The sequence below is a fragment of the Hyperoodon ampullatus genome (assembly GCF_949752795.1).
Source record: "Hyperoodon ampullatus genome assembly, chromosome: 8".
Lineage (NCBI taxonomy): Eukaryota > Metazoa > Chordata > Mammalia > Artiodactyla > Ziphiidae > Hyperoodon > Hyperoodon ampullatus.
The window spans coordinates 5209477-5232756 of NC_136921.1; the positions used below are offsets into that span (position 1 = coordinate 5209477).

At 49.2% G+C, this 23280-nt stretch overlaps 1 protein-coding gene across 2 annotated transcripts in view; it reads right to left on the reverse strand.

Annotated features, from left to right (window-relative positions):
• AGAP1 (ArfGAP with GTPase domain, ankyrin repeat and PH domain 1) overlaps positions 1-23280 on the reverse strand; it is a gene marked incomplete at both ends in the record, with an annotated part of 558849 nt that overhangs the window by 330367 nt on the left and 205202 nt on the right. For both annotated transcript variants that reach the window (XM_079710781.1, XM_079710780.1), the window contains 2 exons: positions 2648-2789; positions 7174-7259. In XM_079710781.1, coding sequence (XP_079566907.1) covers positions 2648-2789; positions 7174-7259 — 228 coding nt within the window. The remainder of the gene's footprint in view (positions 1-2647; positions 2790-7173; positions 7260-23280) is intronic.

Below are 23280 nucleotides of genomic sequence, written 5' to 3' on the forward strand. Positions count from 1 at the left end.
AGCGTGGCTTCACAGAAAGCGAAACGAGCTAATGGTACCTAAGGGTGGAACCTTCCAGAAGCCCACACTCACTCCACCTTCCTGCCATGGGGGCTTCTCGGGTGCTCTGGGAATTAGAGGTCTGGCTGATGACCAAGAGGAGCCCTCAGGTGAGGACCGTCCCTAATTGATAACATTCCTGTTCTGCTCCTTTGGGACATGGCTTTGCTGAAGTCCAAACAGGTCTCACAAATGAATATGAGGAGACAGTGAACAAGCCCTCCCTCAGTGCTCCCAGGGGCTCGCTGGGTGCAAGCTCCCAGATGTACCTTGCAGGTACATGGCCCCCAATCGACAGACGCTTATAAAACTAGAGGGAATAAAAGGGGGTCGGTTCCTCCACATCAGGGCTTCCCCAGAGCCTCTGTGGAGCCATCCCCGGGCCTCCCTGAGACACAGACCATCCACCATCCTGGTGGGAGGTGAAGATGTGCCTTCCTTCAGCTGGGGCGGGAGACACAGAGGCTGCACTTATCTCCAAGGTCAGGAGCAGGGAGAGATATGCATCTGCAATCCCAGCAGGACCTCAGGAAAGCTGGCCACATGTGGAAATATCAGGAACAAAAGCAACCACGCACTCGACACTGGTGTGTCCACAGATGCCCCCACTGCCTTACGGGATTTCCTCCCTTCAAGGCCTGGTAGCGTCCAGGTCAACAGCAGCCTGGAGGGAGTGATGCGGGGTTTGCACGGCCCCGTGCAGGGACCCCAGACTCGCCACCCCTACTACCCAAAACACTGCTGTATAGGAAAGACAACAAACTGATCAAATTACCTTTCTGGCCTGGATTGAAAACCTACCTGCCCTTTATCCCGGTGAGTCCACCGAAGAAAGGCATTCTGCATCCTGAACACAGATCCCCTGAACCCAGGCGGCTGGCAAGGAGCCGCCCATACAGACCCTGCTTTGGCTCAGAAATGCCCTCGGTAGGCCTGCAGGAAGAGGCGCTTACTGGAAATTAACTGCCTTGATGTCGATTTCAAGGCAGCTTGAAGCGAGGTCTGCTTTAGACGAGCTGCCCACTGTAAAATATTACGTATTAAGTTTTCAGGAGGCCAACTCAAATATGCCAATTCTGTACGTCCTAACAAGAACCAAGGGCTTTTTACTGGTGTGCCTTGTCTCCCAGTGACCACTAGAGGGCGCTTTGGGCATAAAAAACCTCTCACGTCCCATGTTGGTCTAAATCCACCTCTGCTCTGAAGATTTCAGGTGTGAGACCTCTGGCCACGACATATATGCTATTAAAAAAAAAAAAAAAAAAAAAAAAAAGAGGAGGGACTTCCCTGGTGGCGCAGTGGTTAAGAATCCGCCTGCCGATGCAGGGGACACGGGTTCGAGCCCTGGGCCGGGAAGATCCCACATGCTGCGGAGCAACTAAGCCCATGCATCATAACTACAGAGCCTGTGCTCTAGAGCCCACGAGCCACAACTACTGAGCCCGTGCGCCTAGAGCCTGTGCTCCACAACAAGAGAAGCCACCACACCGCAACGAAGAGTAGCCCCAGCTCACTGCAACTAGAGAAAGCCCGCGCACAGCAACAAAGACCCGATGCAGCCAAAAAAAAAGGGGTGTGGGGATTGGCAATGAAGTTCTCTCCATGAAAACCCAACCCTCGCATTTTACATCTAGCACCCTGAGCAGATGACTTTAGTTTATTCCACACTTTTTTCTCCCAACACACACACCCACTCCACGATTCAGGCTTATCCTGCCAAGGCAGCAGATTACCCCGCCAGAGCTCTCAGTTATATTAGATCTGGTGCCACGCACACAGCTAATTGTTCTTGCTTGTTTGACACAGCTGGTTTCTTATTTGGAAAAGTCTTACATCAGGGCATGCAAGGGCAGACCAGATGTGCTCATTCTAAAGGAATTAACAAAAACAGAACCTGCACCAAAAAATGAAAGGAAAATCCAGTGTTTCTTGACATGATTATATTTTCTAAGTTCCCCATTTTTCTGACAAAGCAGTTTTAAAGTTAACCTTCATCTGACTTCTAAAAACATTCCGAACGACCCCTTAGTTAAGTCCCCAATGGCAGGTACCAGCGCATCAATGAATCTATGATCAAGGGCATAGTAAGTGATGTCGTTTTACTAAAAGACCAAGTTTTAAGTGACCTAGAAAAAAACACAAAACCTACCCACATGGTAAGATTCTATGCTTTCTAAGGGATCTGCTACAAATGAGATACAGATCATAAGACATTAAGAAATAGAGCAGAATAAAACAAAACTCTGCATTATACCAGAAATCAGTATTAAAGGTGCAAAGGTTAACATAAATAACCTTTCAGGGCGCTTATATATTATTTTGTAACAGAGAGAATTAAGATATCCTAATACAGAAATTCAAGCACTTGGGGGTGTAGGGGGGTGTTTTGTTTTGAAGTTGCCAAGTGATTTCTCCACTGAATCAAATCAGGAAGTGTGACAGTTTCAATTTCATGGATGCTCACTGTAAAAAGGGAGCCTTCAGTAGGAGATTACTGCTTCTTTAAACCGTTTCCAAACCCCTCCCCTCTGAAAACACAGGCCAGGAATCACTTACTGCTCAACTGCTGGAGCCACAGAAGCACAACCTGCCCTCGGGCACCACTCACCCTGGGTTCCCACCAGGACCAGCGGAATCTCACTCGTGTTCCGGTAGTTGGCCATCCGGCTGTAGTAGTGGTAGACCGTCTGGAAACTTATCTCATCCTCCAAGCTGAAGACAAATATAACAGCGTCCACCCACATGGCAAACTGGGGAGAAAAGAAAGGCAGGTGAGCAGGAGGAATTGAGCGAGGAGCTCACAGAGAGAAAGGGAAGGAGCAGCATCAGGTGACCCTCATGAACACAGGACGAAAGGCCGGCAGACACCCCCCCCTCCAGCCGGGCCACGTCCGATGTCTGCTGTAGCCCGTCGCTGGGGCGTCACGAACGCCCTTCTCATCCTCGCACAACACGCCCGTGATGGCCCTCAGCCCCTTTCCACCCAGGCCACGCTGTCTCCAAAGTAAAACCAGACATTCTTCCCCAAGGGAGTGTCTACCCTCTGGCCCGACTCGGCCAATGGAAGGCAAACCCCACGCACAGCAGAGCCGACCTGGAGACAGGCACGGAGGGCGACCCTGCAGCTTCCTGTTTCACCCTAAACGCCCCACAGAGGCCGCCCAGGAAGCCATGCTGGATCCTGAGATGGGGCTCTTCCTCTGGGTGCCCAAGGCTTGGAAATCCTCCACCTCCAGGGCCAACTACTCTGTCAACACGAGAGGCCTTCGTATTGTAAAGATCAGCCCTCACTGATTAATTCCAGCGCCCTTCGAGGAAATTGTGACTCACTGCCGGAGAAATTAACAAAACCAATGAACAAAATGAGCAAATCTTAGGGGAAAAAAATGAAAACCCCACAACGGCCTGACTCTTGTCATTTTATTCTCAGTTTACTTGCATCCAGCTGAACTCACATCAGATCTTCTCTCTGGCAAATAACCACACCCTCAAGCACACATTATCTCGTGGAACACCCATAACCATCTTGTAAAGCTGGAGCCAAAAGAGGAGAGGGTCCTGGCAGCTCAGGAGCTTCCCAGGGCCCCCAGGGTCACAGAGGTGGCGCTGAGGAAGACACTAGCGCCAGAGACCCTTCTCTTTGATGAAAGACCCAAGTGAAAATGGAAGAAAAAAAAAAAAAAAGTCCCACATGCTTTCTCTAAAACAACCTGCAGCTTCCACGTAAGTTCTGGGGGTCAAGGCATCGGCTCTAATATGTTCGGTGAAATTTTTAGTGGGTTAAGCTCTGACTTCCAGATATAAATGAAAAGTGTATTCAGTTACAAATGGAGATTTTACGCAACAAAACGTAAATAAACCTGAAGTTCAAATGATAAATATGAAATTAAATGAGAAAGAGAACTTGGGGCCAGTAGCCTTGGGACTGGCTGATGCCTCCTGAGGGCCCAGGACTCAGGCTGACACGGCATCTCCTTCTCCCCTTCTCTGCCTTGAGATGTGTTTTCCTTTCTCTTCCCAAGAATCCGGGAGAAGTCAGCTTCCCCACGCCCACGAGCACCTTATGAATGCTTGTGGTCCCTAGGACCAGCCCGCACCTCCCAAGACTGACAACCACCTGACCCTCCGTGCAGAGGAAATGCAAACCAGGCCGCATCCTCTCAAGGGTGCATCCTGAGAGCCCCAGGGCCTAGTGAGCAGTGGGCACTCCACAGATGTCCCCCATCCGCCCCAGCGGCTTCTCCACCAACTGCAAAAAAAAACCCCAAAAAAACCAGTTAACTGGCAGAGTTTTCACACCACCTAATAGGACACTAGTAGCCACAAAATCCTGCAACTTCACTCATGAAGCCGTCATTACCTTCGTAGACTATATGACATGATCTGCAATAGTGGAAACAAACATCATGCTCACACATGCCTAGGAGTGGTGCCTTGAAAACAGTTCTTTTCCTTGAATGTCCGAGTACACTCGGCCTAGTTTTGAAAGGCTCCATTTGACATCCCCTCAAAGCAGAAATCTGCATTTTAACCAGGGTAAGCTTCTAGCCTAATGATGCTTCTGCGGGAAGTATGTGCTAGAATAAGGGACTGGTCCTCAGGGAAACTCACGGCCAGAGGCCAAGACAGAGACCTCCTCCTGGGGGGCCTAGTTCTCCCCCGGCGGGGCGGGGGTGTGGGCCGGCCACCTCGGCCCGTGCCCTGATGTCATGAGATCTCAGGGCCTCAGCGTCCTTGGTGACGGGAACGCTCAGAGCATCGTCCCCCAGGGTCATCTCGAGGACTAAGTGAGCTGCACCGCTCAGGGAAGGTGGCGGGGCAGGGAGCTCACCCAGTGTTACCGATTCACAATACGTGTGCTTTTCATACACGAGAAGAAACTCGCAAGACGTGTTCCATTATTGCTCACAGGCCTTACGTTTTTTTGTTTTATTCTTAAAAGCAATTCTTTAATTAATCAGGGACTAAAAGGAAGGAAACTGTTTCTGCATCGAATGACATCACATGTCCTAAGCATCTGAGGCTACGGAAAAGATGTATTCCATAGGAATACATGCTTCCTAGAGGAAAGATGCTTCTCAGAGGATACATACCACTGGAGAGAAAAACCCCTGGGATTTTTAATGTCACCGTCTGGGGATGTGGGGAACACTGGGCCTGAGCTTCATAATAAGACAACCACCCCCCCAAGATACTTTCATTAAAAAGGCAACCCCAACAGCAATCATGGCTGATGAAACCTTCAGGGTGGGGCAGTGCTCCGAGCCCCTAATTCCTCGGGCTGGAGTTCCCTCTCCAGTGTGGGCCTGGGGCTCCTTGGGAGACTGGTCTCACTGTGGTTAAACTCTGGCCCAGGGCAGCCTGCTCAGTGCTCCACGACTGGCGTCAGGGGAAGCGCCGTGTCTCTGCAGCCCTGCGCCCCCCAGCATCCATCCCTGGCAGCATCCCTGGACAGCAGCGCCTGTGAAGCCACTACACCAGCTCCAACATGCGCTTCTGTACTTCTCTCAACTTTCTTCTTAGATTCTTTATGTCAGAGCTAAGATGTGCTATTTAAGTGTGAGATTGCCCCTGGTCACTCCAAAACATTTACGAGCTGGAAAAGCGGAAAATCGCCCCCAGGTGACACCCACACTTTACCTACTTCATTCTCCTATTTCCAGCTGCCTCGGAGGGAACCCTTGTGATAGCAGGACAGACATCCCACGGGCAAAGGACAACTTAGAAAAAGTGATTTAGCTTTTAGCACCATCATGAACCTCCTAGGACAGTGTCAGACGTCACACCCTGTGCTGCTTAAGTATAAAGTAACAGACGTGCGCTGAACCCGAGCTCTCACAGCTACGTAACCTACTTTTTTTCATGTTTAACATGCCTTCAGTGTTTCCTTACTCTCATCGTCGACTATGCCGTTTTAGCAAAGCTAAAAAAAATCTTTTCCACACTTTAACTAACGTCTTTGCTATCAGAACATACCTTATGGACTGCTTTGTTTCACAGTTTGACAGCATTTTTCTTTTAAATACTGGTATAGCTTATAATCAGTGGCATTTTAGACTCACTGAAACATGGTAAATCCACGCCATTTTTCTGTAGAGCTGCATACACCTCAGTGTATGGAGTTCTAGAACTTTAACAACCTCTACATTCAACATCGTTCACTTAAATCACCGATAATCCTGTGTCGCACTTCACCAAAGGCTAAGTTCAAGAAAGAATGCCAGAGAAAATTTTTAATATTAAGTTCGCATTAATGGGTCTTGACTATGACTAGCTCTTGGTTCCTTCAAAGTGTTCAGCTAGTAAATTATATAAGTACAGTAATAAACTGGAGAGTAAGTAAACCAAAGAAAAAGGTTTTCCATACTCATGTTATTTTTTTTTCTCCACAACACCCATTTTTCAAGGAACTTTCAAAGAAATCACACCGTGCTGCATCCTGGTTTGCGGTGGAGAATGATCCGGGCTGAGAAGCCTGGTGGGCAGCCTGGCAGTAGTGCTCAGATTTCCAAATCCCATCCGGCTTTCTAAATGACTGTACTGCTCTAGAGATCAAACACTTACAGGATAAAAGGAGAAAAAAAGGGCTATAGACACTTCCAGATGTCAATTCAGCTGAGCTGACAAATCAGTGCAGATTCTGCTCTTCCTTCCTTCTTAAAAAACGCAAAGTGGGGCTTCCCTGGTGGCGCAGCGGTTGAGGGTCCGCCTGCATCCGCCTGCACAAACACGGGTTTGTGCCCCGGTCCGGGAAGATCCCACATGCCGCGGAGTGGCTGGGCCCGTGAGCCGTGGCCGCTGAGCCTGCGCGTCCGGAGCCTGTGCTCCACAACGGGAGAGGCCACAACAGTGAGAGGCCCGCGTACCGCAAAAAAAAAAAAACAAAAAAAAAAAACGCAAAGTGAAAATCAGCCACACAGCCCAAACTTCCCTCTAGGTTTCTGTCTGAAGGAACAACAGAATTAGTCTCTCATGGATGAGAAAAACCTCAGTCACAGAAAGCATTTTCCCGGGGCCTCTCTCTCACCTTTTCTTGTATGCACCTGACCGACTTCTTAGAAACACCTGTGGAGTCAGACCCTGACCAAGGAGGCACAGGTGAAAGCTGGTCACCAGTGTGCGTGCAGTACTCACCTGGGCCTCTGGAGGGCCCCCTTCATCTCTGATGAGCAGCAGATAGCTCTGTCCGTCAACAACAATCTCTTTCTTGAATCTGCCACCTGCCACACACACAAAAGATCTTGTTACCCGGGAAAGACAGAGCGAGGGGAGGGCAAACAGACGTGGGCTTCGCTTGTGGAAAAATACACCCTAGGCTGTGGCCCTGGGGGCAGCCCTGAGTGTTAATAGGAGGGGGCTGCGGCTCTGCCTCCAGGGGCCCCCGGACTTTAAAAGAACTACTGAACTCAGATTCAGATCTCCATCCTTAAGAACCCGTGTTCCTTTCTAGTTAGAATACACAGCCTCCATGCAACGCCAGGATCACTCGTGGCTGAGAAGCGTGGGATTTTAATGCAGGCTTTGTGTGTAAATTCAGGAATTCTCTCTCCCTGGGAACACGCTGATACCGAGTCCAGAAACAGAGAGCACGGAAATTGTTCTCTCGTTGGGTTCGCAAAACCGAAACGAATTGTGTCTGCTGAACAGGGGCCTGGTCGCCAGCACGTTGACAAATTCAAGGGCTGAGAATCTGTATTCTCCTCAAGAGAAACCCAGTTCTTGGAAGGAAAACATAGAACAGCATGGGGATGGTGTTTCCGTGTGCACAGTTCACAGGGAAGGGAAGGGTGCTCAACTACTACACACGGGTTAGACACAAACTACTGGATGGCAGCTCCGCACAGGTGGAGACACAGCAGTGCAGCTGGCGGACGGAGAGCGTTAGAGACCACGCTGGGTTAGCGAGAGACCACCAGGGGCCCCGCCGGAATGCTGGGGGCACGGGGGTGGCCACGTGAAGGCGGCAGGGGCTGACCCCTCCCACGCCCAGGTGCCTCAAGCATCTCCCCTCAGCGCCCCGGATCGGACTGCCAGGCCTCCCCTGGGCAGCGGGAAATACTTCCACTTCTGGGTCCCTCTGCCACGCCCTCTGCCACCTCCGGAGACAAACGACCTTCCCAAGCTCTGGGCTCTGAGCCTGCCGCAGTCACCCCTCACTGGGCTTCGGGACTCGTGGTCTCGAGAGGAACACGCCAGCACCGGCGCTCATTTCAACTCCTCGGCACAGAGGCCTTCCAGAGTCACCAGCTAACCCCCGAATAACTGGAAGCCCGCGAACCTCGCTGGTGAAGCTTCCCCACTGGCCCCAGAGGCTGGGTGCCGGCCCCCTGACCCCCGGAGTCACACCTAGCTCTCCGCCACAGTGGCCCCTCGACGACGCGGACCTTCCCTCCGAGAGTCCGGGGTTTGGGCCATCCCAGCGCCCGAGAAGCAGAAACTAGACTCCCCGTCCCAAACCACCCCACCTCACCGCACCCCTAATAAGTGTCTGCAAGTGGGCTTCTGCCACGTGAGGCTGGGGCGGCCCGCGGGGAGGTCGCCTCTGCAAGCGAGCACGCATGCGCACGCGGCCGCTCCCGCCCCGCATTCGCCCGCACCCCGTCACAGGCAAGATGCACGTGCTTAAAGAGCAAAACTTCAAAAACCGAAGAAAACTTTCCAACTTTAAAACGGAGGAACTCTCATTTTGACCCCCCTCATCGCCGACACCGAAAAAGGAGGGCGGAGTCCGTGGAGAACGGACGGAAGGAAACACATCTGATGGCCGGGGGGACGAGGGACAGAGCGCATGCGCGTTGGACCAGACGGGCTGAGGCCCGCTCTGCACCTGCGCATCTGGCTGTAGGAGGCCCCGCAGTGATTCACGGTCCCTGTGCCCCGCAGCTCCCCAAACGAGCCCTGACCCCCAGCATCTGAGCGTACGGAGGCCAGCCCTGGTCTGATGAACTCAGGTTCGACCTCCACGAGCCTTCACAGCTGCCCTGGGCACGCTGGTCTCACACGGCCAATTCCTCACTAGTCCGCGTGGTCTCCAGGGCAGGAGGGGAGCTCCCGCAGTACCCGCACCCCTCCGCTGCCAGCCGCCTCCCCCCATCTCCCTGGGGAGCAGGCACCCGCTGGGCGTCACCATCCAGCTCTCCGTGGATGACGCCCGCTGATGGCCCTGCCCCTCCCCTGGGTCTCTATGCCCTCGTGTGTCTTACAGGGCACGCGCTTGTTGGATGAATTTCACATCTATTCGTTCATTCACTTTCTTTCACATATTTTTGTACAGTCACGATCCCAAGTTACGTGTCCAGATAGTTGAATCACAATATTCAAGTTAAGACAGGTTTGCAGAGTTCTTTCTGCTCCTCTGCCTTGTAACGTCAGGCAGAGGCCTCTGGACCTAATTTTCATCAGCTCTAAAAGGAGGGGTGATTCTCTCCTCCATCCTTAAGGCCCCTTCCAATTCTAAAATCACTTTTCATTTCCGCCCTAAGGTATGTAATCAGTATGTCTCTTCAATATTTTACAATTGCAAATGTTAGACACTTGCAATGACTTCTGTGTTTTCTCTGGCGTTATACATACATCAGGAAACAAAAATGAAACACTCAAATGTATTTGCCATGAACCCAAAGGTTTGATTAGATAAAATTCAGCCAGGTGTTTTAAGCACCCAGATTGTGAAAAAGTAAGACTATGATTAATAAAGTTATATATAAAAAATAAACTCCTACTGCAGATAGATTGTCAGCAGGCTCAACGGGAACACAGACCACTGGGCACTGGAGAAACACAGCCCAGCAGGTAAATAAAATTAGACTTTAAAATCCGTTTTCTGGGCTTCCCTGGTGGCGCAGTGGTTGAGAGTCCGCCTGCCGATGCAGGGGACACGGGCTCGTGCCCCGGTCCGGGAGGATCCCACACGCCGTGGAGCGGCTGGGCCCGTGAGCCAAGGCCGCTGAGCCTGCGTGTCTGGAGACTGTGCTCCGCAATGGGAGAGGCCACAACAGTGAGAGGCCCACGTACCGCAAAAAAGAAAAGAAAAGAAAAATCCGTTTTCTACAGTTCACTTTAGATACACAAAGGGAAAAAGCCTTGGGATGAAGGTGGGGGTGGCACCAAGCTGGTCTACACTCACCAGGGGCCACCTCTCTCATTATCTGAAATTCAAAACTGCCATCCATCCCAGCCATTAGATCTTTTCCTACCAAAATATTAGAGCATACTACCAAACTCTACATCCAACTTCATTTCTCGTGCACATTTTTAAATGCCTATTTTATAATCCTATTTCCAATTACAGTCATCCCTCACACTCCACAGGAGACTAGTTCCAAAATCCCTTATATAAAATGGTGCAGTATTTTCACATAACCTACACACATCCTCCCGTATACTTTAAATCATCTCCAGATTACTTATAATATCTCATACAGTGTAAATATCACGTAAATAGCTGTAAGTTCAACATAACTGTTACATAAATAGCTGCCAGCATGAGACAAATTCAAGTTTTGTTTTTTGAAACTTCCTGTAATTTTTTTTTTTTTTTTGAGTGTTTCAGATCCATGGCTGAACAAATCTGTGGATACAGAGGGCTAGCAGGTCTGTTTTACCGAGCTTTGTATTCCTAGCATTTAATGCACAGCCTGGCCTGCGGCCCACACTATAAACTTGTTACACGAATAATCGTCAACCATCTCTGACTGCCAAATACTATTACGTAACATTAAATTACCTGAGGGGTAGGTTTTACTTTTAGAAAGTGTACCCAAATCTGACCCCTGTACTGGGAACCATCAACATGCCCTTGGCTCAGCCCACCTGTGCATATGTGTGCAGTGTCCCACACACAGCTGCCTGCCCACCGAGTACACAGGGGTACAAGGGCTCTGTACCTGTGATGACATCTCCATGAGAAGGGAAAACAGAGGTCCCTCCTGCACTTAAGTCTGTTCCTTCTAAAGATGCCATGAGGTCAGCAGAGGTAGACAGCACCACATTAAGTATGCAGCAAACAGGTAGAGATAGGTGAGCAGAACCAAGTTCATCTCTGGGCTTTGATGTTCTTAACTGAGTTTCGCTGGACAGTAGAAGAAGTGTTTGCATCTCATTTGAGCACACAGAGGGGACATTCTTCTTGTCTGAACTCAACCTCACATGCAATTTATTAAATTTCTGGTTCACCCAAAGCCTAGTTTTCAGAGTTTCCAGAAAACTGCCCTGGGAAACTGTTTGCCCTTGAGCTTGCCTTCTTAAGCGAGTCAAGGTCTTAATTTCTTCCAAAAATGAGTAAAAGATGGACCTGAATATACCTATCAAGAACAGGGATGCTGGATATATTGTGAATAGCACACCAGGAAGAAAAGGTCAGTTGTTTTGTTCCTTTAATATCTTGAAAAAAGACTCAAGGGGGCCCCTTATAATCGACTGGTAACCAATCACTATCAAGGTTTCAAGGTTACTCCCCTGAGTCCTGATCTCATGCTGGGGGAACCAGTTTTGAATCTGGGATGCTGGCATAGGTAAAAACAACCGGGTTCCCTCTACTCTTTAAACTCAAGCTAGGTAGGATGGACCTACAATGGAGCCCTATTAAATATAAGGGCTGTCTACACTGAAGGAGGTATAACCATCTCACCTGGGTTGGCATTTCTGCTTTAAGGGGGAAAAAAAGAAAATCAAATTTTCCTATTCTCAAAAAAAAAAAAAAAATCTTGTTGGGAGTAAACACTGCAACAGATGTTTGACATTTCTGTCTTTTTGGCTAATTGGACTAAAAGATATTAACATATCATTAACAGCTCTCCGGGCAACAGCAAGCCTTATAATACTTTACAAAGCACTTCTCTTCCCACATCATGTCCATTATTCCTCACAGCATCTTGTGATGCAAATATCATCATCAACATCCACATCTACCTGGGGTGGAAAAGAAGTTCAGACACTGACCAAACTCCCCCCAGCCAGCAGGCATGAGACCCAATCCCAGAAGTGCTGACTGATTCTCACCTCTGCCCTCTTCCCTGTGGATTTCTGCTGAGACAGTTCATTGCACACAGTGTCCACAAACCAGCTTGGAATCTTTCGTGTAATTTCCTAGTACCCACAGGGCGACACCAAGAATGCAGGGCAGTGGGGCTGAGGATGTCTTTTCCTAACTCCACTCACAGCTCTGGAAGGGAACTGTCTTCAGTTCCAAATGATAATCATCCCTGTGCTTAGGAAACTAAAAAGAAATAGACCTGCCTACCACTTTGTGTAATAGGGAAGAACCTTTTGTATTCTATTACAAGTTAATCATTAAAGGGATGTTGCCTATAAGCTTAAATGATACATAATGGCCCATCTCTGGGAACCCTGCCTCCCAGGTAACCTTTGTTTAGTTCACAGGAAACATCCTGACCAGGCCCACCTGTGAATGGCTGCAGGAAAGGAAGAAATGAACACATCCCCTCCAGAGGCTGATGGGAACCAGTAAGTGTTTGACTTTACTCCCTCCCCTTCTAGTATAAAAGGAGCCTGAATTCTAACTCAGGTAAGATGGTTCTTTGGGACACGAGTCCAGCATCTTCTCAGTTTGCTGGCTTTCTGAATAAAGTCGCTCTTCCTTGCCCCAGCAACTCATCTCTCGATTATTGGCCTGTTGTGTGGTGAGCAGTACGAGCTTGGACTCAGTAACATGTTTCATTTTTTTTTTCCTGCTGATTTCCATCTTTATTTTCCACGCATAAGCAAAGAATGAATATCATTCTTGAGTTTAAAACTGCATTTGTGGAGCACGCTATTTCCCTTTTCCATAAGAAAGAGGAGGGGGGGGCATTATTCCAGCATCTGATCAGACAAAGTCAAGCCGCTAAGACCCTCCCCACAGCTGCAAGCTGGCCTCACATCTTATCACCCTCATGAGGCCCCAGCTCAGGAGCACCTGATTTTCCCGGAGGAATGGTTTAGAGATTCTTGTCATTTGTACCATTTGCCTAAAATTTTCTTCTTACTTAGCCCCAGAACAAATGTCTGTAAATGTTGTTGTTCCCTAATTATTTAGGACTGGCGGGATGACAGGAATACACTGGAGACAACTATGAATATTTTCATTTCTCCCGGGAGAATATGAAAAATCTGATCATGCATGTGCCAGAAAGGCTTTAAACTTAATTTTGCTCTTTTCACTTTGATCAAAATACTAAAGTCAGGTACCTATTACTGAGGTTTTGGAGAAGTTTCATATCATGACATTTAAAAGGGATTTTGGATCCCATATTATTTTTACACTGGGGAAGAAAAGTTTTATTGGTTACATATCTGTTTACAAAATTTAACCAAATCAGACTTCATTTCCCCTGCCAAGTTTTAAAAAACTTACACTGTTTAAAAAAGGGGAGGGCAGGGACTACTATAAAAATGTACTAACACTACAGATCTAATTAATGTGTTGGTGATTGGTAATTTCATGGGTGAAATGCTCATGCTTATGACTTGAGGTGAAATGGGATTTAACGCACAGGCCACGGTCTTTAACAACTTCATTTCACCCAGACCTGAGTAAAACAAAGAAGGAAGACTGAGATAGAAGTCAAAGTTCCAGGGTAAGATGAAAGACTTGAACTTTGCTATAACCAAATTTCCTTTCTTCCATATCTAATAAAATCAGGGGGGGAAGTAAAAGCCAGATAAAAAGTTCACCATCCACCAAGAAAAGAAGCAAAGCTTTACATAACCATCCTCGAAAACACTGGCCTTAAGAATAAAAAGGAGGACTCCAGAGCTGGGTGGAGAGCGGCTCCTGATCCCCAAGGGAGGAGGGATGCTCAGGAAGGGGCAGCATGGCCTTTGTGCCCTGTCCCCTGACGGTTAGGAGGTTCCCAAATGAGCAGCCGCCAGGGCTCTCTGCAGGCAAAGTGCCTGCGATACCCAGACTGCAAGGTGGGGGGCCCCTGCAGGGAGTGACAGTATAACACAACCCCCTCCCAGCCCCGATGGAAGCAGGGGACCTGGTGCAGGGCATCCAGCAAATTCCTACGGAGTGCAGTGCCCTGTGTGTCAGGGCAGCTCACCTTTGTCTGGAGGAGATGCCCTCAGAGGACAAAGGGACTCGTTACAGTGCGATTCTCAGGGAAAGTAACATCCAGCCTCAGCCTTCTGTGCCCAGCGCTTCCCTGCAGGGGACCGGGGGTGTGAGGGAGGTCTGGGAAATGGGAACTCGGGCAGACTGGGCCATCCCTCTGGGCCAGGGATGTCTCCTCTAGCCTGTGTCCTGCCACAGGAAACCAGATGGCAGGGGGCTCCCCACACCCCATACCTGACCCAGGACGAGTGGCCAGCCTATGTGAACAGCCTGAGCAGTGCATGTAACCCTGCACTTGACTACAGTCAAGACAGCGCCAATCTCAGCCAAGGGGAGGAAAAAGCTAAAGAAATGGTAAGACTATCACGCAAAGATAGCGCAAGGGGAAAAAAACAGGGAGGGATTGTGGGGGTTCCCTGGTGGCCTAGTGGTTAGGACTCCGGGCTTTCACTGCCACGGCCCGGGGTTCAATCCCTGGTCAGAGAAATGAAACCCTGAAAGCGGTGCAGCACAGCCAAAATAAAAGGGGAGGCGGGTTGCAAGGGAGCCTGCAAAATCCAAAGAGCCGACGGAGGAGAAAACAAAACTCAAAAAGCAGAAGGAAATCCTTTCTGATCACTTCCCTCCCTAATGCCACTTATAAACAGACATTTAACAAGACAAGAACTCCAGGGAGAAGAAACCGAAACAATGAGGGAAGAAATGGAAGCCTCTAGAACTGAGGACCAAACCAACATTTTGGAACGAACGAATACAATGTGAAAAAGTAAGGGAGAGAAGAAACACCGCTCAAAGCTGAAATTCTGACATGGAGGAACAGCTTGAAATAAACTCTGTCAAGATGAAAAAGACAGAAGTTAACTGACAGGAAGACAAATGAAACTAACAAAAGGATAAATGGCACCTCTGACAACGAATCCCCAACAAAAGGGCTCAAAGACTATTCAGAGATAAAATACAGAGGCATTTTCTTGAAATGCAAGATATGAACCTGCAGATCAAAACAGCACATGATCTTCCAAGAGAAAAAGACAGCCTCTCGACGTCACTTTAAGGATGGGGCAACCAAGGCCCTGGTGAAAAGCTGCCATGCCAGCCAAGATGGGGGCTCTTATCCCACAGCAGGGTTCAAGGTGCACCCCCAGGAGCACTCTCCAGAGCCACTTCAGGGGTTTGGAAAATGGCCAATGTAATACGCATTTTTTACATGTGTACAACTGGTTTTGAAACGGTTGTCACAAGGACAACCAACCTGCACTGGCACGTATGTTACACACTCACCCAGAGACCAAGATGGTGGCTCTGGCTGCATCAGGTAACCTGGGCAGAGGCAGAACCCACCTGCTGGGATAAAGTTGCAGCCTCGCCCTGGCCTTTTAAAAATCTCATCCTGCATCTGTTTGCGCCTGAAAATCATGAAGATTGCACAAGCAAGCAACCTGCTTTGGGACATGTCCCACCTTCCGTGAAGGACAAGCCGGGCACACATGCGGTGACAGTTTTTTGTGTGATGCAAGTAACTTAAGCAACAACAAGGAAACAGTTAACCAGCTGGCTCTTGGCGATGTCACAGTGCATTCAGTGCTGACCATGGTCCAGGGGGGCTCCTACCTGAACACTTCTATGGAATGAGAGTCATTGCTTTCATTGATTCAACCTGGAATTTCAAGAGTCCTACTATTCCTACTACTTCAACACTTCTGGATGTATTTAATGGAAGAGTACCTTGAAATGGCAAATAAGGTGAATATATATATATATATATATATATATATATATATATATATATATATATATATATATATATATATATATATTTGTCACCTGTGTAGCTCAGGTTTTCTTGACATCAAGCAAATAAAATCAAAAATTAATTGTATGAAAAGGCAGATATAAAACTGAAACAGGAGCCCCTTAAGCCCTATTCTGTGATCATAAAATAGCTTTATTGCTGTCTCTGATAAGCAATGAGTCAGAAATTTATAACTAGAACTTGTACAAGTTTTATTAACAGAACACCATGATGTATCAGAGATCTACTTAAAACATTTTGTAAAAATGGTATTGCTGCTCAAAAAAGAAACTGGAAAATTAATGTTTGGGGAAGTGGTTTGTTGCCCAATAGTTAAATTCAATTTCCTTACATCTTAACTTCCAAGAACTTTGAGAAAAAGGTAAATTAGCAGCTTAACACATGAAACCCATTAGGAGTTCTCTCTTCCAAGTGCTATCTTCTCACGACTAAAATAAACACAGAAACCCTGGGAAGGTGGAGGCTGGTTGACCTGGACCAATCTCCAGTCATCAACGTCCAGGGACAGGCCCAATTCCACTTTCATAAAGTTTTATTAGCTTTTCCCCTGCAAAAAAAACACTAAAATGGCTGTAAAATAGGATTAACCCAACAAAATGTTCTCTGTAATCACAGCAGCAGAACCTCAGATACTGCAAAGAATAAAACATGCCCTGCGATATCAGCAACCCCAGAAGGCACGCAGGTCCTGGAGCCCAAAGCATCCTTTTTCCTGTGAAGATGTCCACGGGCTCTGTGGTGGACAGGGAAGCCTGGACGTCGCTGTCCTCAGCTCACACTCTAGGTGTGATGCAGCTCACGCTCCAGGTATGATGCTGGCGCCTGGGCCCACAGCCTGTTCCCTTGGGCTCAGAGCCCCAGGCCCATTCAGGCTGCCCTGGCTCCACACACTCAGACTTTCCTGCAAAGCTGTCTTTGAAAGTTAGGACCTACCCTGTCCCCCACCCCCAAAGTTCACATACTGTCCTCCACTGAACTCAGTACTTTCCCCAATAACTCAGCAGCTGTTCCAAGGGACAGGCAGCCTGCAGGGGCCGGCACGGCCCAGCACGCAGGAGACCTGGTGACCCGAGGTCCCGCTGAGGCCCCTGAATGTGGATGCTGAGCTGTCAGGTGGGCTGTGGCCCTTTCAGGACGGCAGAGTGTGTGTATCCAGGCAGGGGGAGTGCAGTTCAGAGGAACGGGCTTGAAGCCGCCCGCCAAGGGTCTGCCTCTGAGCTGGGCGACCCTGTGCGGCTTCAGTAGCGGCTAGTGCCTCAGCTCCCTTGTGTGAAAACTCAACGGACACCACCACCTGCCTCTGTAGCCACAGCGAAGGTTGAGCGGGAGCTGATCTGTGTCAGCCGTCAGGCTCCCGAAACACTACCTGTGTCCCCTGAACACCAACTCAGCTCTGCTATGTTACACGCGCGACTCTGTCTGGGGACTTGCACACTGAGGGAGAGTCTCAAAGTGAAATTCAAGGACAAGGAAGAACCAAGACCACAGTAAGCAGAGAATGAAAGAAAGGTGTGTGTCTCACGCTCAAATTCCCACATGAAAACCAGGATTCTCCTTAACACTCTGTCACAATTCCAGGTACTCTGGGAGATCCAGGGTAATAATTATTTTTCCCAAGTCTAAAGAGCTCACGAGATAGCAAGTTCTGGATGGTGCTACTCATACTGCCCCAGGGAGAAGATTTTGTGCATCCCAGTAACCGTCTCAATATTTATCCAAGTGTACAGTGTGTTTCTAATCTCAGATAGGGACTTCCATGCAAGCAATAGAGGAACACAGGGGAATATATCTGATTTACACTCCACCTGTGACACAGTTTGGCTCTTACTAGTATTTGGCAAGGGTTCTCCCCGTGTTCGCCGTTCCCCATTTCTCTGTTAGCTCCCTACACTGGGGCAATAAAACCTTGGTCTTCAGAAGCACCACTCAGCAAGCATTTAGCAAGGCCCATTATGGGCCAATAATAAGCACAGTGCTGGTGCTGGGAACAGAGTGAACAGGACAGAATCTCTGACTGTCAAGGGCAGTGGGAGGAAATGGGAACTGACCAGGAGAGCCAGCTGGGCGGGGTATGGGAGGGGACCGGGCACCAGGTACAGACACAGCCTGTGCCCCCTGGAACCCAATGGAAACCCACCGAGCGGATGGGGTGGGGGGGCATGGTTTTCAGTCAGCCCCCTGAAGGAGGAAATAGCCACATAATGATGGGCCCCTCCCTATAAAATCTAATATACGGGCCCACCTTGGAGCTACTGTGGGTTCAGTTCCAGACCACCGCAATAAAGCGGGCATCGCAATAAAACGAGTCACGGGATGTTGGGGATTCCCAGTGCATGTAAGTTATATTTATACTCTACTGTAGTAGTCTATTAAGCAGCATTATGTCTAAAAAACAACATACATACCTTAATTTCAAAATACTGCTAAAAAGTGCTGACCATCATCTGAGCCTTCATCAAGTCACAACCTTTCTGCTGGTAGAGAGTTTGAAATATTTCAAGAATTATCCAAATGTAACACAGAGACGTGAGGTGAGCAAGTGCTGTTGGGAAAAGTGGCGCCGACAGACTCACTCGATACGGGGTTGCCACAAACCTTCCATTTGTTTAAAAAAAAACAAACTGCAATATCTGGGAAGTGCCAATAAAATGAGGTATGCCTGTGTGACCAAAGAAGTAAGCTGTTTGTTGGAAATGTTCCAATACCCACTGTGGTGGCTGTACGTGAACATTCCAGCATCTACTACTGTCTCTGAAATAGTTTGGTGGTAAATGGAATATTAGTCGTGCACATACTTGTTTCCCTGGGGGGAAATGTACTTAAGGTTATTTGTTTGTTTTATTTTTAGTATTCTGCACATTTATTTTAAGCATAAAAAGGGATGAATCACAAAAAGTACTGCAGATTCAGGAGAAAGAGCCCAGCTGCTCACCTGGTGTCTTTAAATGAGGCCAAATCCCACCAGCCATGGCCTGGGACGAGTCCAGGGGCAGTAGCCTCAGAAAAGTGGGTGTGGAGGTGAGCTGGCCAGCACCCAACAGCACCTTGGTGGGTTGCTCAGCTACCAGCACACGGGCAGATGGTCTCTTAGTCCCTCAGATTTTACTGCTCTCAACTAGAGTTTCCCATGTGAAAATAACTTGTTATTAAAAAAAATTGTCGTGTCAACTTTGTTTTTGAATATGCAATTCTAGAATTGGACATGTAAAAGTACTGGCTTTAGAACTGTCTGTTCACACACAATTCTCTGAATATAAATCAGGTGTTTGTTTCAAGAAACTAAAACAGGATGGTGGTTGTGAGGTTAGACCCTATGGAGAAAGCCAGAAATCCTCTGCATTTTAACACCTGATGTGTTGACACTGCAGGGCAGGGTCACAAACCATCACAGCGAAGGGCCACCAGACAGTGGCCTTGCGGGCAGTAGCCTTGTTTCGGGGTCGGGGGGGAGGGGTTGTTTTTGTTTATTTATTTTTACAGATCTTTAAAAATGCAACAATCCTTCTCAGCTCACGAGCAGCAACAGCACAGGGAGGGGGTGACGGCTGTGGGAGAGCCATCTTCCCTTTGATATTTCTTCTGGGGACACGTCACTTTTTTTTTTTTTTAATTTATTTTATTTTTATTTTTGGCTGCGTTGGGTCTTCGTTGCTGCGCACGGGCTTTCTCTAGTTGGGGCGAGCGGGGGCTACTCTTCGTCGCAGTGCACGGGCTTCTCATTGCGGTGGCTTCTCTTGTTGCAGAGCACGGGCTCTAGGTGCGTGGGCTTCAGTAGTTGTGGCTCGCGGGCTCTGAGCGCAGGTTCAGTAGCTGTGACACATGGGCTTAGTTGCTCCACGGCATGTGGGATCTTCCCGGACCAGGGCTCGAACCTGTGTCCCCTGCATTGGCAGGCGGATTCTCAACCACTGCGCCCCCAGGGAAGTTGGGGACACATCACTTATTGTTTGGACTGTCCTCTTCCATTTCCGGGGGTGGGGGGAGAGGTGGAGGATCGCTCTCTGTAACTGTCTCATTCCCATGGAAAGTGTCAGGACTTTAACAGCAGGATTCCAGGGGGCTCTGTCTCCAGGTCACTGTGCCCATCCTAGAGGGTGATCTGGTCTCTGAGAAGACCAGCACCCTGTGAGCTGGACACCACCAAGACCTGGAGCAAAGCCCACCATCCAGGGCTGGCAGGAGACAGACTGCCCTGGGGTGGGGTGTGAGTCTGTGTGAGCGTGTGTGTGCGTGTGCGTGCGTGTGCGTGCGTGTGTGTGTGTGTGTGTGTGTGTGTGTGTGTGTCTCCCTCTCAGGCAGATTCGGAACCTGCCCAGCCCAGGAAGCCCCTGCATCTGCATCTTGGAACACACTTAGCTTGCACCTGTACTGCCAGGCTCCCGTCCGAACGGAAGGCGGGCCAGGGCACATCCTACAGCCAGTGCTTCGCGGGACTAATAAGCTGCCGCCCCTCCTGATGGGGCAGCAGAGGGTCCAGTGGTAAGTGGTCCCCGCGGCTCATTCCCACCGTTATGTGTTAGCCCCAAGGTCCAGAGGTTGTGTGAGGACTCCGTCCATCTGCCCTGCTGCGTCCCTCTCCAAAGCCAGCCCCTGTGTAATGCTGGGAGCCCAGGGGCCCAGCCCCCAACTCCCTTCAGAATCCTTCTACGCACGAGGGCAATGGGAGATGCACACGCTGGCAGCCTGGTCCACCTGGAGATCACGCGGTCACACCCCGTGTAACTGACAGTCCCTGAACACAACCTCCCTCTTGGTTCAGCCTCACCCGCTCCCCTCCGCTGCGGGGAAGGAGTCGAGGACACAGTGCCACCTGGTTTCTGTCACCAAGTCCCGCCCCCTCCACACACACCCTTCACACTTTCAACATACTTGTCCCACCCAAGTTGCCCTCAAAGAGCAAGGCTGCTCTCTTCTTTTGTTTGTGGTGTTGCCATTTTGTAAAAGAAGCAAAACGGTAAGAAATAGGGCTCAGAAAAGGATGGCGTGCTGGCCACACATGCTGCCCCTTGGGCCACATGGACAGAACCGAGCAGCTTCCAGACACAAGACAGGGGTGACCATCTGCTACACTCAGAATTCTTCCTGAACCAAGATCCTCCCAACACAGGACACCCAGGAAGCCACTATGATGGGTAAAAGACTACACTGTGAGTTGCATGTGGTTTCCACTTCTGGCCTGGGTCAATCATCAAAGAATTGATTGAGTCAAACCATTTCAGTCATGTTGAACTGTCACCTTTTGTAGATAATCGGCAGCTGTACGTGGCATGCATGCAGGTGCGCGCGCACATACGCACACGGGGGCCTGTCCCAGCCCCTCAGGTCTTGTGCCCACGATGCCCCAGCTCTCAGGCTGGGGGTCCCCGAGTCCTGCATGAGGAGGTGACGTGGAGGGGAGAGTCTGCCTTCATCACACTACACACCCTCCTCATGTAATTCTTTTTTTTGGCACTTGGCCTGTTTTGCTCCTGGTATTTTGCCTTCTGCTGCCTTATCTCCACGTCCTGGCCCAGGGAGTTGATCATGGCCCCAGTGAAAGTCTGCCCTTAGAGTTCTAACATCCAGCAAGCGTGATCTACCAGCGTCATCCTACAGGAGGTACGTCTTCTTTACACGGCAATCCTGTCTCGCAGCAGCTGTGACTGGAAGGTGGGTTCCACGCTGTCACATCCGTCCCCGTCCCCCTCTGGAACGTAAGCCTGTCCCCCTGACCCGCTGCCCCGCATCTGATGGTGCTGCCTGCCCCCCTTTCCTTCTCCTCTGCCCGCCCCGAGGCTGGCCTCAGCCAGCATTTCTTCCTTTCTGTACAAACTTCCACAGAGAACCTCTCAACCTGTGGTCAGACTGCCTCGGTCAAGGACTGGTTATGAGTCTCTGATCTCGCCCTTCCCTGGGACCAATAAAATGGGGTGGGAGGGTGGGAGAGAAGTGAGCTTGTAAAAGGCAGAGATTTGCGAAAGGAAGCACAGAGGTGAGAGCAAGCAGGACCTGACCCTTCTGGTCTCCGGGGCACCCTGTTCCCACTGGGCAAACTGAGTGGAAAAGGTCTGTTCATCAGGGAAGAGATCTGCATTACAAAGCCTCCCACTGGTTAAAACTTAAGAGTCTGCGACCCAAGCAATGCCATTCAGAGGTGTCTCTAAGTCTTCCCTTGGAGCTATTGAGAAAAACATCCAACTCTTCCTCCCCATGAGATGTGACTTTTAAAGACCATGCAGTCCTGAGGCCACCAGAACTGCCTGCCGCCAAGTGGGGAGACCCAAGCAATGGGAGAGGCAGGTTCCTCCCTAGCTCACGTGGATCAGGTGATCAGGGGCTTTCTCAAGCTACACACCTATCCCCAGAGCTGCTCCAGGTACGTAAGTTAATGAATTCCCCCTTTCTACTGAAGCTCAGTGAAGCTGGTCGTCTCTCCCTTGCAACCAAGGGATTCGACACTACGACAATGAACATGAACCAGATCAGAGCAGGCAGCTGCCTGGGTGAATGATGGACTGGTCGGCGGCCACTTGGTTCCCCGGATCCAGAGCCGCTGCCAGCAAGACGACAAAGTCAAGGCCCAAGGTCATGGGCAGGTGTAGCAACGGACCAAGGAGAAAACACCTGGTGGCAATTCAGCTTTGACAGATCCAAGGACTATTTTCTAATGTGCAATTAAGTCATGCACTTAAAGGTCTAAAAAACCATCTTGGGACTTAAAATTTCTCTAGAAAAAATAACTTCTAATTTCAAAGGTGAAAAACTTTCTAGACCCCAGTCTCCTTTTTCCTATTAAAGAAATGGTTTTGTCCTGAGGCGTCTTAGGAAAGACACGGTTGTGTTCCCAGCATGCACGCTACTATTTTGGGGTCTCTGTCAGTCAAGTGACATGAAGAAGGATACGTGGGCTACCCTGGGGGCCCGGGGACACTTCCCGGCAGAAGCCAGCATGCAAAGCTGCTCAGCTGACCAGGTGTAAATCACCACCGTGAATTACAGTTATTCATCCAGAAGCTTCTTTTCCCCTCTGGAACACACACACTGACCACAGGTGCCATGTCCAGCCCTCAGTAGGCCCTCAGTTTCCTGGTGAATTAATTAGAACCATGCGGGACAGTGTGTTCTGAGGCCCAAACAACCAATTCAAAAATACATTGTGTCCTGCCAATTTTGTCAATGCCAAAAACATAAGCTCCTTACTCTAATTTTACAGCTCTCTTTTTCTTGTTTAAAATGAAGTAGAACATCCTTCTCTTTAATGATTTCTTTGAAGTTCTAGTGATTATTTTAGTATCCTTTGCCTATTTTAAAGGCACTATATCACCTGATCCCTCAATATGGCCTTCCATGTGAGGGAACAGAGTTGGCAGACGGTTACACAGATCAAAACGAG